Below are 16773 nucleotides of genomic sequence, written 5' to 3'. Positions count from 1 at the left end.
CGGGGATGAGCGAACCCTACACTGTCCACCAATGAGGGGACTCCAGAGCCCCGCCCCTGGACGCTGACCAATGACACTGGCCCGGGGGCGGGCACCGCCTCCTGGCAGCCGCAAGATTTCACTGCGGGAGCCCCCCTAGGCTCAGTGACGCTGCGGCCGCCTGCAGCACTGGTTCTAGCGCTTCGGGCGGGGGTGCGGTCGTGCAATAGGAAGCCGAGGGCGGTGCAAGCTTCCTGTCGGGCAGCAGCTACCTGGCCCAGCGCCCTGCCCAGGGCATTCCTCAGACAAATCCTGGGCCCCCACCTGCGGCTCCCCGGAGCCCTCCTCTCGCGTCGGCCATGCCTCTAAACCGCACTTTGTCCATGTCCTCATTGCCAGGACTGGAAGATTGGGAGGATGAATTCGACCTGGAGAACACAGTGCTCTTCGAGGTGGCCTGGGAGGTGGCCAACAAGGGTGAGCACGCCGAGCAGAAGGGCTGGGACAAGAAGGGCAGTCGGGGATGGGGGCCCGGAACTCTTGAGTAACAGGAGGGTGAGGCTGCAGGACATGACTCTTGGGTCCTGGGCAAGGAGCCTATGACTCCTGTGTCCTTGGGGAGAGGCCGGAATTTGTTTCCTGGGCCCTGGAGGGAGGCGTGAGCCGCCTGACTGAGGTGAAAGGAGGTTGGAAACCCAGGTCCTGGGTCCTATGGGAGAGGGGGCTAAAATGAAAAAGACCAGAGACGTGGGTCCGCTATAAGGAAGGAGCTGGGGGCGGGGAAGGTTGTCACTTCAGAACTGTGGCCCTAGCACGGAGGGCCTTAGGATACACTTCGGATTTGGGCAGGAGCCCACTTGGAGAAAGGATGCATGAAGCATGGTGGGAGAACTGCGGGAACTGGTCTTCTGAGAGTAAAGATGGGAGGAGGCTGGAGACCCTAATTCTTGGCTTCTAGGGTGAGAGAGAGTTGGGGCCTGGACGCCTGGGCTTTGAGCGCCTGAGCTCTGGGTTCCTGAGAGTAGCGGAGCCCGTGGCCTCAGACACATGCGCACTGGAATAGCGGGAGGCTGGGAAGTCCTAAGTTGGTCAGGGGCTGGGCCCTGGAATGGGAGTGGCTGGGGGCCAGGATTTCTGGGTCCCAGGCTCCAAAGGGCCAGAGCTTCTGGGTTTGCCGAAGGCTGGGGCCGGACTCCCAGGAGCTAGGCAGTCTGGCTCCACAGAAGGAAGGGAGCTGAGATTTTGCTTTGCTGAGTCTTGGGAGAGATGGGGCGGGGGGCGGGGGGGCTGTGAACACGGAGCCATGGATCTCCAGGGCCCAGGCTCCAGGAGGTAAGGAAGCTGGAGCCCCAGCCTCCTGGGTCTGGATGGGAGTCATGGGAGGGGCAGGGCCCTGCATTCCTGTGGGGACAGGTTGGCAGAATTCCGGGGGTGTGTGTGGGGGGTGAGGAATGATAACTCTGGCTTCTTTCGGACAATTGTGGGAACCTACAAGAAGAGGGCTTCTCCCTTACTGTGTCTTAGAGCTGCACTGGGGATTTAACCCCAGCTCCTGTGAGTCAGGAACTCAGGAAACCTGGGTGTGGCCTCTTTGCCAGCTTCTGTCATCCTTGGCCCCAGCCCCTAATTCCTTGACACCTAGGAGCCCAGGCCCCCAGCCCCTTCTCTCAGACTCAGAAGTCTAGCCTGAGACCACTCCCCTCCTCCCTCCAAGTCCTGACCCTAGCCCCCCGCACTCACAGACCCAGGAGTACCACCCTGCAGCCCCCTCTCCCCCTTTCCCCTCCTTCCTCTGACTCGAAAGGAGGGGCTCGCCGTCCCCTCTTCCCTCTGAGCCAGGGGTCTGGGGCTCCTAGGCACAGCACCCCCATCCCCCTGCCTTGCCCCAGACCCCAGACCTGTGGGCCTTGGCTGAGGCCTGCCCTCACACACTTGGGCCCACAGTGGGCGGCATCTACACGGTGCTGCAGACGAAGGCGAAGGTGACCGGGGATGAATGGGGCGACAACTACTACCTGGTGGGACCGTACACGGAGCAGGGCGTGAGGACCCAGGTGGAACTGCTCGAGCCCCCGACCCCGGCCCTGAAGAGGACCCTGGATTCCATGAACAGCAAGGGCTGCAAGGTGGGACATGGCCCGGCCAAGGACAGGGTGGGAGCAGCAGAAGGAGCAGGGGGTGGACCGAAACTCACGATCGATATTAATGAATGGAGAGACAGACAGCAGGAACAAAACAGACTGAAAGATGGTCCCACGAGGCCAAGCTCCTCAGATCCAGAGAGAAAAAGAGCTAGAGGGACAGCCAGACACAACCAGGGGTGAGGCCGGAGGTCGGAAGAGGCGTTCTGGAACCTGAAGTCCAAGTTCACCTTCTCCGCTTCTTGCCGCCTGACCTTGGCTAAGTCACATGCTCACGGCATCTACCTTGTAGGTTTCTTGGGGGGATTAGTTCGTAACGTCTTCGGCCCAGGTCCCGGCATGTAGTTAGCCCTGTCTGTGAGCTATTTGTCATCAGGAGTATCATCAACATCCTTTTTACTAAAAACAGCCAAGCTTGCAGAATGAGGGGGACAGACAGACAGAGAGCTGGATGGGGAGAGGCTGAGTGGCCCCAAAAGTGATGGTGGCCCCCGTAGTTAGAGCAGCAGGGAGAGCGACAGAGATACCGAAGGGAGGGGGCCCAATGTTATAGAGAGAAGGATCTCGAAGGAGACAAGAAAGATGGACGGTTGAGGAAGAGAGAGAGAGGAGAGGTAGGCATGCAGACCCAGGGGACAGGGCTTCCGCTGGGCAACATCAGGCATTCAAGAGAGGAGGGGAGAGTCCCAGGCACCCAAGGAGGATTCAAGAGTGATGACAGAGAAGTGGCTGGCCCCCAGTGAGAGGGCCATGAAGCAGCAGGAAGGAGGTACACACGGGGTGGGGTCTGCGAGGGAAAGCTGCCGCGCTGCCTTCATTCATTCACAGCCTTTGGTTGGGGGTGCGGTCTGGAGTTCCATCAGGCAGGGCTGTGTCCCTAAGGAACCCTGGGGCAGTCCAGGCCCTCCCCCATGGCAGCTGCTGTCCATGTGCTGGGGGCCTAAGAATAGCCCCCCCAGCAAAAGGGCAGACAACAGCTGGGAGGGGGAGGGGCATCAGGGTCAGGCTTCCAAAGCTGGGAAAAGCCAGATTGGGGAGGAATAGGATGGCTTGTCCGCTGGATAGTGCTGTGGCAGCAGGCACAGATCCTGGGCCATGGTCTCGGGAGGAAAGCAACAGATCCGAGAAACGGGGCAGGGGCAGAAATGAGACCACAAGGCTTAGAAATAGGCAGTGGGTAGGAAAACATAGCCCCAGGGCAGAGAAAGTGGGTGGCCAGTGTTAGGAATGAGGCCACAGGAATTTCCGTTGTGGCTCAGCAGTAAGGAACCCGACTATAATCCATGAGGATGTGGGTTCCATCCCTGGCCTCACTCCGTGGGTTAAGGATCCAGTGTTGCCATGAGCTGTGGTGTAGGTCGTGGATGCAGCTCGGATCCCGCGTTGCTATGACTGGTATAGGCTGGCAGCTGCAGCTCCGATTTGACCCCTAGCCTGGGAACCTCCATATGCAACAGGTGTGGCCCTAAAAAAAAAAGAAATGAAGCTGCAGAGTACACGATGGGCCTGTGGGCAGAGGAAAGAGGAAGCGGGTGACAAATCTATGGTGAAAGGATCAGAAGCAAGGCAGTGAGTGTGGGAGCAAGAACAGTACAAGTAGCATCCCATGGAAGGAGTGAGCAGCAGAAAGGAAAGATAATGGGAGAAAGCAGCATGATGGGTGGGGAGAGAAATACGGTGGCAAACACAGAAACAAGGCGGCGGCTTGGAGAAATGATTAGCAGGATGGAAAAGTAAGGCAGCAGGGACACTGAGATAGGACACGTGCAACATGGTGTTATAAGTGATGGGAGGCGACCCAGCTGTTACAGAAACTAAGCAAGGGACACAGAGATGCTGCTTCGGAGATGGGAAAAGTTTGTGGTGGGAATAACCAACAGCAAATAGAGAAATAAGGCAGTGGGTGAGAAATCAGCAGCAGATTCAGAAACAGAAGAGGTTAGAAGAACCAAGGCCGTGAGCCCAGATATCTGCCCAGGGACTGGAGAAAAGCAGATGCTGTGCTCAGGGACATGTGGCCCAAACTCTAAGCCTCCTTATGGGTCCTCCCCAGGTGTATTTCGGGCGCTGGCTGATCGAGGGGGGCCCGCTGGTGGTGCTCTTGGACGTGGGGGCCTCAGCCTGGGCCCTGGAGCGCTGGAAAGGGGAGCTGTGGGAAACATGCAGCATCGGGGTACCCTGGTACGACCGCGAGGCCAACGACGCCGTCCTTTTTGGCTTCCTCACCACCTGGTTCCTGGGTGAGGTAGGCCCCACTGCCACTCCTTGCCACTCCTTTTGACCCCAGGCCACAAAATGACAATGGCCATGAGCCCCTGACTGGAGTGTCTGTTTTCTCCCAGAGCTTTCTGGGAGTTGTAGTCCTTTAATCCAAGGATTAAAGGAACATAAACATACGAGGTCCCAGATTCTTCTTTCCTCAGAGATCTAGGCTCCCAACCCCACCTTCTTCTGCTCCAGTCTCCCAAATATAGGCATTCTAAGCCTTAGCTCTTGGAAAGGCAGACTTGACAGGAAGGCTCATCCCAGGGAATTCTGGGAATTGTAGTTCTTTAATCTGTTATCAGTTAGACGTGGCTCTCAGATGGGTTCCCAGGTATTTGGGAATCTGCAGCCTATCTGAGCACCAGGAATCCTGATTCTTACCCTCTTTTAGGTTTTAAACGGTTCAAGAAACTTTGTTTCCCCTACCCTGGGAAAAACAGTTTATGAACTGATTGCTCCTAGGGCATTCTGGGGAGTTGTAGTCCTTCTGCCAGTATTGGGTACAGGTCTACTCTTGATGGATGTAAAGCATTTCCAAGAATTGTGTTCAGGATTTGGGGACACCAAAACTTCAGTCTTTCCAACTCAGCCCTCTTGGGACTTGGAAGGTTGGCCCAAAACCCCACATCTCCCATCAGCCTTTGGGGATGAGTCAGCTTGTCTCTCCACTGGGGATTGCAGTGAGCCACCCCACGCTGTGTAGTAATGGAGACAGATCTACCTCTCCCCTGCTTCCTCATCCATCTTGGGGATTGCTGGTTGTCTTCGCAACACACATGGAGACACAGTGGCCCTGTCCCTGTTGCCCCACAGTTCCTGGCCCAGAGCGAGGAGAAACCACATGTGGTCGCACACTTCCACGAGTGGCTGGCGGGCATCGGACTCTGCCTGTGCCGTGCCCGGCGACTGCCTGTGGCTACAATCTTCACCACCCACGCCACGCTGCTGGGGCGATACCTATGTGCTGGTGCTGTGGACTTCTACAACAACCTGGAGAATGTGAGCTGGGAGTGTGGCACATGGGGGGCTGCTGATATTTCAGGACAACCCAGAAGTGTCTGAAGTCCAAGGGGATCAAGGTCCCTCTTCCCCCAGGACCCAGGAGTCCAAGTCTCCAGCCCCAACCTTCCCAAAGACTCTAGAGTCTGGGCCACCAGTCCTCTCCCCAGTACTTCTAACCTGATTGCCTTCCCTCCCGGCCCAGTTCAATGTGGACAAGGAAGCAGGTGAGAGGCAAATCTATCACCGCTACTGCATGGAGCGGGCAGCAGCCCACTGCGCTCATGTCTTCACTACCGTGTCTCAGATTACTGCCATCGAGGCTCAGCACCTACTCAAAAGGAAACCAGGTAGGAAATAGGCTGGGGTCCATAGACATGAATGAGGAGGCAGTCTATGCCAAACCCTGTCCCAATTTCTTTGTTGTAAAGAGCAGGGGACTACAACTCCCAGAAGACCCATATTGGTGACCTGAATATGAAGCCACTTGGCTGTATACCCTAGAGGCTAATGGGAAATGTAGTTTCTTTAATATTTCAGAAATGGTAAAATTCGCTTATTGACTAATGTCAGTATTGCTCTTCTGAAAGAGGAAGGAGGTTCATTAGATTTTATTTTTGAGAAAAGCAGTGTTGGAACAAGTTACTCTTCCAGAACGATAGCATCTATTCCCAATGGGTATAAATGAGAACTACAGCTCCCAGAAGGCCTTTGGCTGGTCAGCTCTTTATATTCCTGGAATTTTGTCCAAGGAGCTGATGGGGGTTATAGTTTTTCACTGATATGTGTTAATTTCTATGAGAATAGGAGATGGTTGGGGCCCTAAAAGAGGCTTGAAGGTAGAGAAGCAGGATGGAGATGTTAAACCGTTTCCCCGAGCTCAGAGTCGACCAGAGGAAACAAAAGAACTACAACTCCCAGAAGCCCCAGTGTTGATCTGCTCCCTGTTTGGTTAGCCTGAATGGCTAGTGGGAGTTGTAGTTAGGCTTGTGAACATAAGCAAGAAATACTGGGTAGGAAGGCATCTGAGTGGCAGGGCATTTAGGTCACCACAGGAACACTCAGAGAAGCTATCAAAACAAAGCTATTGTGAAAGGAGTCTTTCCTTCATTTCTTCATTCAGCCACGTTGATCTGAATGAAGAAATGAAGAAATGAAATGCAGGACCTTCTCCCCCAATCCCAGATATCGTGACCCCCAATGGACTGAATGTGAAGAAATTCTCTGCCATGCATGAGTTCCAGAACCTCCATGCTCAGAGCAAGGCTCGAATCCAGGAGTTTGTGCGGGGCCATTTCTATGGGTATGTAGGCCAGATACCTAGGTCTTGAGAGAGGCGGGGGTTGGGAGCCCAGACTTCTGGGGCCAAAGAAGTGACAGCTAAGGGCTCGGACTCTTTTTTTTTTTTTTTTAAGGGCCACACCCACAGCATATGGAAACTCCCAGGCTAGGGGTCGAACCAGAGCTGTAGCTGCCGGCCTACACCACAGCCACAGCCACAGCCACACGCCAGATCCAAGCCGCATCTGTGACCTACACCACCACTCAGGCAACGCTGGATCCTTAACCCATTGAGCAAGGCCAGGGATTAAACCTGCATCCTCATGGATACTGATTGGGTTCTTTACACGCTGAGCCACAGCTGGAACTCCAGGGCTCAGCCTCTTAAGTTCTTGAGCTCCAGAGCAATGGCTGAGTATTTAAGGAGAGCCCCATCTAAGGAGAAAAGAACCACAGTTCCCGGAGGTTCCCATGATGCCTCTGTCTTAAGATGTTCTTTGCCCCTGTGCCTTCTGGGGTTTGTAGTTTCGAGGCCAGGGCTAGACGGTAAGGGACTGGGCTTCACCCTGCCTTGTGGCTTCTTTAGGCACTTGGACTTCAACTTGGACAAGACCTTGTACTTCTTTATCGCGGGGCGCTATGAGTTCTCCAACAAGGGGGCTGACGTTTTCCTGGAGGCTTTGGCCCGGCTCAACTATCTGCTCAGAGTAAGGCCTGGGCTGTAAGGGGACAAAGGCGGGTGAGAGAATCGGCACATGACTGGGGAGAATAGAGACCTGGGGAGGTGGGGGCAGGGACACCCCTGTGTGAAGCAGGAGTGTAGGGATCCAGGAAGAAGATCAGAGTCCTATGGTAATTCTGTCCTATGATTCCCCTTGACAGGAAGGGGCATGGCAGGGTCCTAGCGGTCTTAGGGGCTGGAAAATAGGGGTGGGGGGCTCAATCTTCTCCCATGTGACTTTTTCACACTCACACACACCCCTTTCCTCTGTCCCAGGTGAACGGCAGCGAGCAGACAGTGGTTGCTTTCTTCATCATGCCGGCCCGGACCAACAATTTCAATGTGGAAACCCTTAAGGGCCAAGCCGTGCGCAAGCAGCTTTGGTCAGCAGCCCTTGGCCCCGCATCCCTGCCGTTCCCACTCCCAGCTGTGTGCTCTGGGTCCCCTGTTTCTCCTGGAGTCTCTGTTTTGTCATCTGTAACATGATCCACCCCACCCCCCCACACTGATTTCTAAGAAAGTCACTTGCTTCAGTTGCTTCCAGCTCAGGGGCACGATAAAGTCACAGTTGCCGGCAGGATGAGTGTAACAGCACAGCCAGGGCTCTGATATCAAACTGGCGAGGTCCTCCCCCAGGCCCTGTTCCTCTCTGGCTTGTGACTTTACGCAGACCACTCCCTCTCTCCAAGCCTCAGTTTCCCCATCTGTAAAACCCATTCATTAGCCATCAGAGACTCAGTGAGCTCCGACTGTGTGCCAGGGGCTATTCCAGGCACTGGGAACATAGCTGTGAACGAGAAAAGATAAAATCCCAGCCCTCATTGACTTCACATTCTAGAAAGTTCTATAGAACGTGCTCTGACAAAAGAAGCAGGGCTGGAATATGAGATAGCGTTGACAGGACAGGCCACACTGAGCCCGGAGAGGAAACGAGGGAGGGAGCCCTGGGTGTATCTGGGGACCAGCAATTCAGGCAGAGGGAAAAGCAAGTGCAAAGGCCCTAAGGCATGTTTGAGACATGCCTCAGCAAGGAGGCCAGCGAGGCTGGAGCAGAGTGCCCAAGGGAGAAGGGGTGGGAAATGAGGCCAGAGCTGAGAGGACCATGAACAGAGGAATAGCTACCAAGCTGTCGGGTGGCACTCTTTGTTCGCTTTACTTGTGTCCATACATTTTCCTCTCTCGGAACATGATTTTCCCTTTCTATAAACTGGGGCTTAGCATCGCCATGGCCAGGACTAGCACACGTCCTAATAATAGCCGACATTTCTGGAAGGCTCTCTGTGTGCCGGGCACTGTGCACTTTTTGTCATGACCTCATCGAATTCTCATGGCAAACTTTTGAGGTTGCTTCTATTTTTAATCCCCATCTGACAGATGAGTCACTGAAGTCAGAGAGGGAAGGCCACCTGTCCCTGGCCACACAGCTCAGGCAAGACGCAAGGGATTCCAGCTTTCCAGGGCCTATTCCCCGAGTCCCTGTCCTCCAGCCAGAAACCCCTCCAGGGCTTCTCTGCCCGCGCCTCAACTTCCCAGCTGCCCCAGAAGCCTAACAATAAATGGTAGCTGGTGCTAATGGAATGTTCTGCTTCTTCCAGGGATACGGCCAACACGGTGAAGGAGAAGTTTGGGAGGAAGCTTTATGAATCCTTGCTGGTGTGAGTGTCCCGCCCTCAACCCTGCATCCTCCCAAGCTCTGGTCTCTCCTCACCCATTCCCAGATGCATCCCCCTGCTCACCTTACAGGGGAAGCCTCCCAGACATGAACAAGATGCTGGACAAGGAGGATTTCACCATGATGAAGAGAGCCATCTTTGCCACGCAGGTATGGTTTGGCCTCCTGAGTAGAGAGACGGCGATTCCCGGCAGCCCCAGGACAAGCTTGCCATGTTAGCTCTGACCCCAGAGATTGCTGGGAGTTCTGCTTTATTGGCAGTTCTTGTTCCAGGAATCCACAGGAAGGTGTGAGCCGACTGGTAAAGGCTCAATTCCCAGAAGCCCTGAGGGCAGCCTGTTTTTCCCACAGCTTAGTCTCCTACAGGGCCTGCTGGGAGTTGTAGTTTCTTTGAGTCCTTGGGGGTCTATAACAAAAGGTGAAAAGAACTATAGACTAACGTCAAGAGCCACAAAAGGAGAACTACAACTCCCAGCTGTCCTTAGGACTTGCTGCACGCTACCTCCGCCTCTTCCCCCAGAGACTGCTGGGAGTGGTAGTTTTGTTGAGCCTGTAGGGACTAGAGCCAGGAGATCAGCTAAAACATTTATTTCCTGAAGAGCACTGAAACCTCCTAGCAGCTGCTCTTTCTTATCCTGCTGGCTGTGACAGTCCCCAGACCCATTGAAAAACTGGCAGTCACTAAATGAGAACTACAACTCCCAGCAGCCCCTGGTGCTTTCTATTACATTGACTTCCCTTGCCCCAGAGACTCCTGGGAATTAGAGTTCTTTTATTCTTTGGCGTCAAGGGTCTTTGGTACCCATGGGCAGGACTGCTGATCCATTTCCTGGGGAATGGAAACCTAGACAGGCAAGTTGCATAAACAAGGTATGAACTGCTTTTAGCCAAATTATAATTTCCAATAGTCCCTAAGGTAGTCGGCGTCACTGAGGATGCTTTTGCTGTGGGGCTCCTGGGAGTTCTAGTGTCCTGGGCTCCTGGAGTCAGACTGTTAAGATGAGAAGTATCTTTTAATGAGATGAAAGATGAGGAATGATGGGACAGCTGCAAAGAACTGCTATCACACTCACCGTGTCTTCTCCAGTGACTTGGAAATTTTGGTTTCCTTGGGCCTCTTTTTTTGGCTGCATCTGTGGCATGTAGAAGTTCCTGGGCCAGGGATTGAACCCATGCCACAGCACTGACAATGCTGGATCCTTAACCTGCTGAGCCACCAGGGAACTCTGTCTTTCGGCCTCTTTTGAGGGTGAAGGTACAGGGAATTCCAGGGTGGAGAGTAAAAGGGACTTGGAGATAAAGAGATCCAGGATTTTCAGAAGGAAATTGTAACATCCAGCAAGCAGCCCATGAAGGGCACAGACTCTGGCCCCATCAACTACTGGGAATTACAGTTCCTTTGGGGTTTTTTTGTTTTTTCCTTTTTTGGCCACCCCATGGCATATGGAGTCCCTGGGCCAGGGATCAGATCTGAACCACAGTTGCAACCTAAGCCACAGCTGCAGCAACCCCAGATCCTTAACCCACTGTGCCTGGCTGGGGATCAAACCTGCATCCCAGCACTCCCAAGACACTGCCAATCCCATTGCGCCACAGTGGGAGCTCCTCCTTTGCATTGCTCTGTGCATAGCCCAGAGTACAGAATGAGATAGCTCCCACTCGCCGTAGGCGTTTTAACACTGGCTCTGCCTCAGAGACAGCTGGGGATTGTAGTTTCTTTTTGGCTCCTGGTGGGCTAAAGGGAAAAGAAGACCTTGATGGAGAGAGCCAAGTGGGAAGTCCGTAACTGCTGGCCATCTCCTGGGTTTGTGGCTCCACATCCTGCTAGGGATTGCGGTCTCCTGGGATCCCCAGGATCCACATGGCTCATGGGGCAGTAGGGAGCCCTCTGCCCCTTCCCTAACTGCCGCGCCCCACTTGTGGCCCCTATAGCGGCAGTCGTTCCCCCCTGTGTGCACCCACAATATGCTGGATGACTCCTCGGACCCTATCTTGACCACTATCCGGAGAATTGGCCTCTTCAACAGTAGTGCCGACAGGGTCAAGGTGAGGGCACTGGCCAGGGTGGGTTGGGCATGGTGATAGGGGCTCTTGGGGGCGGGGGGAAGAAAGCCTGGGGGGTGATGTGGGGGCAGAGCCTGGGGTGATATGGGGGTGGAGCCTGGGGTTGATATGGGAGCGGAGCCTGGGCCTCACATTCCCCGAGTCCCCTAGTTTATCAGAGGACTGCTATGTTTAGAAAGATTCCTAGCTTCTGAGGCAGACAGACTTGGATTCCAGTTGTTGTCCTGACACTGACTTGGGTGACTTTCGACAATTTTTTCATCCTCTCTGGGCCGCCCTGGAAACCTCAGGGAGTAGCTAGGTGAGGTGCCTGGGCTGAGCCTTTGTTTTTCACTGCCAGGTAATTTTTCACCCGGAGTTCCTCTCCTCCACGAGCCCCCTGCTCCCCGTGGACTACGAGGAATTTGTCCGTGGCTGCCACCTTGGCGTCTTTCCCTCCTATTACGAGCCTTGGGGCTACACGCCAGGTGAGTGCAGCATCGGGCCTGATCCCAGGACAAGGCACTCAGCCTCCCTAAGCCTGAAGCTTCTCTGTAAAAAAGGAACAAGGACAACAGTCTGTTCATGTGTTTTCGTGGCAAGGAGCTCATGTGATGAGTAATTAGAGGGCTGATGATGTCAGGGTTCCCACATGACTTCCTCCTGGAGTTCCCTTTGTGGCTCAGCGGGTTCAGAACCCAGCTAGTCTCCATGAGGATGCTGGTTTGATCTGCGCCCCGCTGAGTGTGTTAAGGATCCGGTATTGCCGTGAGCTGCTATGTAGGTTGCAGATGTGGCTTGGATCCTGAGTTGCTGTGGCTGTGGTATAGGTCGGTGGCTACAGCTCCGATTTGACCCCTAGCCTGGGACCCTCCATATGCCTCGGGTATGGCCCTGAAAAGACCAAAAAAAAAGTTACTTCCCCGAGTTTGCTACTGCTGGGTCCCCCCAAGAACAGCTAAATGCACAGTTTAGTGACAGTGACAGTCACGCTCCTTCCTTTTTTTTTTTTTTTTTTGCTTTTAGGGTCGCACTTGTGGCATATATAAGTTCCCAGGCTAGGGGTCAAATCGGAGCTGCAGCTGCCAGCCTACACACAGCCACAGCAACACAGGATTCGAGCCGCGTCTAGGACCTACACCATAGCTCACAGCAACACCGGATCCTTAACCCACTGAGCGAGGCCAGGGATTGAACCATATCCTCACAGACACTAGTCAGATTTGTTTCCGCTGTGCCACCACGCGGAAGATCTTTCCTGTGTTTTTAAATGTTTTGCTTTTTAGGGCCACACCCACGCACATGGGCACATGGAAGTTCCCGGACTAGAGGTCCAATCGGAGCTACAGCTGCCGGCCGACACCACAGCCACAGCAATGCCAGATCCGAGCCGTGTCTGCGACCTACACCACAGCTCTTGACAACACCGGATCCTTAATCCACTAAGTGAAGTTGGGGACCTCATGGTTCCTAGTGGGATTTGTTTCTGCTGCGCCACAATGGGAACCTCAAGACTTGTTATTTTTAGTGAAAGGTTTTTAGGAACACTCATATAAGAGTAATAATAAACTCCCTGAAACGTTTCTCAGCGTTATTTAAGGTAGTAAACAAGGCATAGTAGGCGCTCTGGACACAGCAATAGTAATAACGAGAGACCCTGCCTTATCTCATGTCAAAACAGGCTCTAAAGGTATGACAAGTAAAACCGTTTAGTCTGGCACAAGAAAGTATCTTATAGGTTATGAGGAGTAACTGAAATGGCCCCCAGAGTCCCTTGTTAAATAAATTAGGATCCTTATTGCCCAGTTATAAACTCTTCCTTACCCTGAGGTCTTGGAGCAAGTGAACTAACTCCCTCTTCGCTGCCTCTTGGCTTCTCCTCTAAGAAACGTAGTCTAAAGCGCAGCCTGATTTTTCTGGCTCGTGACTTGCTCGGCCCAGCACCACCCACCCCCGCACTTGGTAAAGGCACCAGTAGAGGGCGCCATTGCGGCTTTTATTGGGATTTAAGAGACGAAAGAGGAGGAAACCTTAGCGGGCCTTTCTCACGCCTTCCCGCAGCTGAATGCACGGTTATGGGTATCCCCAGTATCTCCACCAACCTCTCCGGCTTCGGCTGCTTCATGGAGGAACACATCGCAGACCCCTCGGCTTACGGTCAGCGCCCGGACTGAGAGCTGGGACTCTTGGATCAGAGGGAGGAGGGGAGGGGGTGGACTCCTGACTCCCAGTGGGAGGAGGCGTCTTGGTGCCGCTGAGTCTCAGAGTGAATGGAGGTTTCCCCAGTCTGTTTTCTGAGACCCCCGTCCTGGCCCTGACAGGCATCTACATTCTGGACCGGCGGTTCCGCAGCCTGGATGATTCCTGCTCGCAGCTCACCTCCTTCCTCTACAGCTTCTGCCAGCAGAGTCGGCGGCAGCGCATTATCCAGCGGAACCGCACCGAGCGCCTCTCCGACCTTCTGGACTGGAAATACCTAGGCCGGGTATAACTCCCTTCCCTGTCCTTTGCTGCTGAATCAGCCGCTTCTGGCTCTGGGTCTCGGCTTTCGCAGTACTAAAAGCCCGGTCTCTTCCTAATTGTAATGGTTGCGGCCCCTTTAAGAAATTAATCCACATTGGCTGGAAGACCCTCTGGGGTGGTTCTCTATTTGCATAGGAGTTTGGACCGAGAGATTACCTGATTGAAGAGTTCTGCGTTCCTAGTGTGTGGCTCAGAAATTTCTTGCAGCAGCTCTGCTCATCTACATAAGGGGGTGGAGCCAGAAAGAGGCCAATTGAAAGACCGCTCAGTGTGCACTCATCTGCATAAAAGTTGTAGCCAGCGTTTTCCCGAGACCCAAATCTGCTCCAGCGGGGGCAGATTTGACTCCAGCCTTCTGATGCCCGCTCTCCTCTCTCCCTGCCCCCAAGTACTACATGTCTGCACGCCACATGGCACTGGCCAAGGCCTTTCCAGAACACTTCACCTACGAGCCCCACGAAGCTGACGCAGTAAGTGGACCTGTGTTCTCTCTGGAGGAGAGGTGGGCCAGGGAGCTAGAAGGGTTGGGTAGGGTGCCCTGGGATCCAGTGGGGTTTCCCTCCTGAAGTTGCAAGGGCTCAGGGACGCTGGACACCCAGGCTGGCTGTAGGGGCCTCTGCTCACTCCGCAGTCTGTGCCCACATCCCCTCCCCCCCCGCGCCCCGCACACAGACCCAGGGCTACCGCTACCCACGGCCAGCATCAGTGCCACCATCGCCTTCGCTGTCGCGCCATTCGAGTCCACACCAGAGTGAGGATGAGGAGGAACCGCGGGATGGACCACCTGATGAAGACGGCGAGCGCTATGACGAGGACGAGGAGGCCGCCAAGGATCGGCGCAATATCCGCGCCCCCGAGTGGCCTCGACGCGCCTCTTGCACCTCTTCCACTAGCGGGAGCAAGCGCGGCTCCGTGGACACAGGGCCATCCAGCTCACTCAGCACCCCCAGCGAGCCCCTCAGCCCCGCCAGCTCCCTGGGAGAGGAGCGCAACTAAAACCCCAGCCCCACACTCCCAGCCAGCCTTGCTTCCCTTATCCAGAGGGTGGCTGCAGAATGGCGCTGTTTCTAAACTCCACTCCAGATCCCCAACTCTCTGTGGGGTCCACGGCCCCACCACCTCCGCCATACACTCCAGCCCCTCTCGCCTCTCCTTTGGAATCCTCAATACTCCGGAATCCACAACACTGTGCCTTTCTTGGGTTCCAGAATGCATAATCTGTGCCCTGGAGTCCCCTCCCCACCCCCACCCACCTGGCCTGAGTCCCAGAGGCCAGGGATATGCCATTATTACCCTGCTGTGGTGCCAGAGGTTTTCAGAAACCTGCTCTGTTGCCTTCTGTGCTGAGGCTCCTAAGCCCTTTGAGGCTTGCTCCTTCTGCAGCATTCAGAACCTGCCACGCTCAGGCCTGACCTGGGGGCCGCCAAGCACTGGAAACCACGTGGCGTCCCTTCTAATGAGACAATCAAGTCCAGAGCTGGGGCACTTTCAGGGACTTAACTGATCTCAGGCGCTCCATTTGGACTCTAGGACTCGGGCTCCAGGCCAGTGCCCTCGTGTTTACTCTGATCTTGATCTAGCCCTCTCTGGGTGTTGGGCTCTGCCTGGAGGATCTCCCCCCCCCACTTCCTCCCTACTTTGGTCAGGCAAGTTGGGGCAGGAGCACTTGGCTTCTCATTCCTTCTGGAGAACATACTGACATTGGCCTGGATGCCTTTCTGGCCTTTTCTGGACCAGGCCCTACTCCTTCCCTGAGTCTGAATGCTTGCCCATATTTCTAGACTCCTGTGCCCTGCGGGAAATCCCTCTGCTGAGGACAAGTGTCTCTCTCCCCCTGCACCCTTCCCCCCCTACCACAAGCCCTGTCTGCTAGACGCATCGCATCATGAAACCACTGGGTTCTAGGTCCCGGCTGTCGGATCTAGAACCTTGCCGCTGTGCTGCCTCCTGATCCCTGCCCCCTGGTCTAGAACTCGACCCACTGGATTCTAGATCCTCCATATTTACCTCGAGGCTCTTCCATCCCAAGCTGTGCCTGACCCCCAGCTTTGGTGAGAGGGAGGGGCCCCTCACGTGTGCTGTGCTGTTTCTGCTGCACTTGGTTTGCAGTTGGGGGGGGGGAGGGCGGAAGGGTTGCGATTGAAGTGTGTCCAGAGATGAAAAAAATACATCTATATTTAAGAATATCAGGTCTAGTCTGACGGGAGGGCTTGGTGGGCCTCAGTCCTGGCCCCTCCCTCCTCTTAACATCCTATTCCAACCCCAACTAACAAGTGGGTCCCTGATCCCTTGTCTCATCCTGCTGTCTTGGATTGCCATTGGATTCCAGTGTTATTCCTTTCTCTTTGCTTCTTTTGCTGTCCTTTTAGGGCCACACATATGGAGCAGCATATGGAGGTTCCTAGGCTAGAGGGTGAATCAGAGCTGCAGCTGCTGGCCTTCACCACAGCCACAGCAATTAGGGATCAGAGCCATGACTGCGACCTATACCACAACTCACAGTAAAGCCAGATCCTTAACCCACTGAGCAAGGCCAGGGATTGAACCCGCAACCTCATGGATACCAGTCAGGTTCATTACCACTGAGCCATGCCGGGAACTCCAGTGTTATTTCAAAGGAAGACACCTCTTGGTTTTGATTTTTTTGTTTTGTTTTTTGGCCATGCCTATAGCATGTGAAAGTTCCGGGGCCAGGGATCCAACCCTCCTCAACTTAGCAGCTGCCGGGGCTGCCATAGAGATGCCATATCCTTCACGCAGCATGCCACGAGGGAACTCCTATATAGAACATTTCTATTAGTGCCAAAAGCTTAGAGCATGTGTTCAGGACTGTGACTTCTGGACTTTGGCCCTTCTCTTCTCTGAATGACTCTTGCTTCTGAGAAAAAAATCTCAGTCCTAGTCTTCCCTCTGAACCAGTTGCTTTTCAGGGGAGTCAAAAGCTCGATTGTTAGAATTTGGACATGTGATCATCCTTCCCCTTGGCCACTGTCTTTGCCAGACACAGAAGTCCCCTCCCCCACCAGAATCACCAGGCTTGGTGCTGAGCCCACAAAAGAACAGATATCCAGTGGCCATTTCACCTACCAAAAACAGGATGGACCCAGCGGTTGCCTGCTAAGCTCTCCAGTTGCCATTTGGACAATTTC

At 54.4% G+C, this 16773-nt stretch overlaps 1 protein-coding gene across 1 annotated transcript; it reads left to right on the top strand.

Annotated features, from left to right (window-relative positions):
• The first annotated feature begins 192 nt into the window (after positions 1 to 192).
• On the top strand, positions 193 to 15810 carry GYS1 (glycogen synthase 1). Its single transcript, NM_001195508.1, is given in 16 exon segments — positions 193 to 456; positions 1924 to 2105; positions 4174 to 4365; positions 5199 to 5384; positions 5590 to 5734; positions 6570 to 6687; positions 7252 to 7372; positions 7663 to 7769; positions 8982 to 9041; positions 9130 to 9208; positions 10991 to 11104; positions 11463 to 11589; positions 13163 to 13258; positions 13423 to 13586; positions 14014 to 14094; positions 14297 to 15810. Coding segments are annotated over 16 exon segments (2214 nt in total). The 5' UTR covers positions 193 to 338; the 3' UTR covers positions 14621 to 15810.
• The last annotated feature ends 963 nt before the right edge of the window (positions 15811 to 16773 follow it).

This window comes from Sus scrofa, chromosome 6 (assembly GCF_054392235.1).
Source record: "Sus scrofa isolate SSC_HxYL_T2T_F1_AM1 chromosome 6, Sscrofa_HxYL_maternal_Yorkshire_Landrace_v2.0, whole genome shotgun sequence".
NCBI classification, from domain to species: Eukaryota; Metazoa; Chordata; class Mammalia; order Artiodactyla; family Suidae; genus Sus; species Sus scrofa.
The sequence above is the reverse complement of the archived record's forward strand: the minus strand, read 5'-3'. Positions and strand labels throughout refer to the sequence as shown.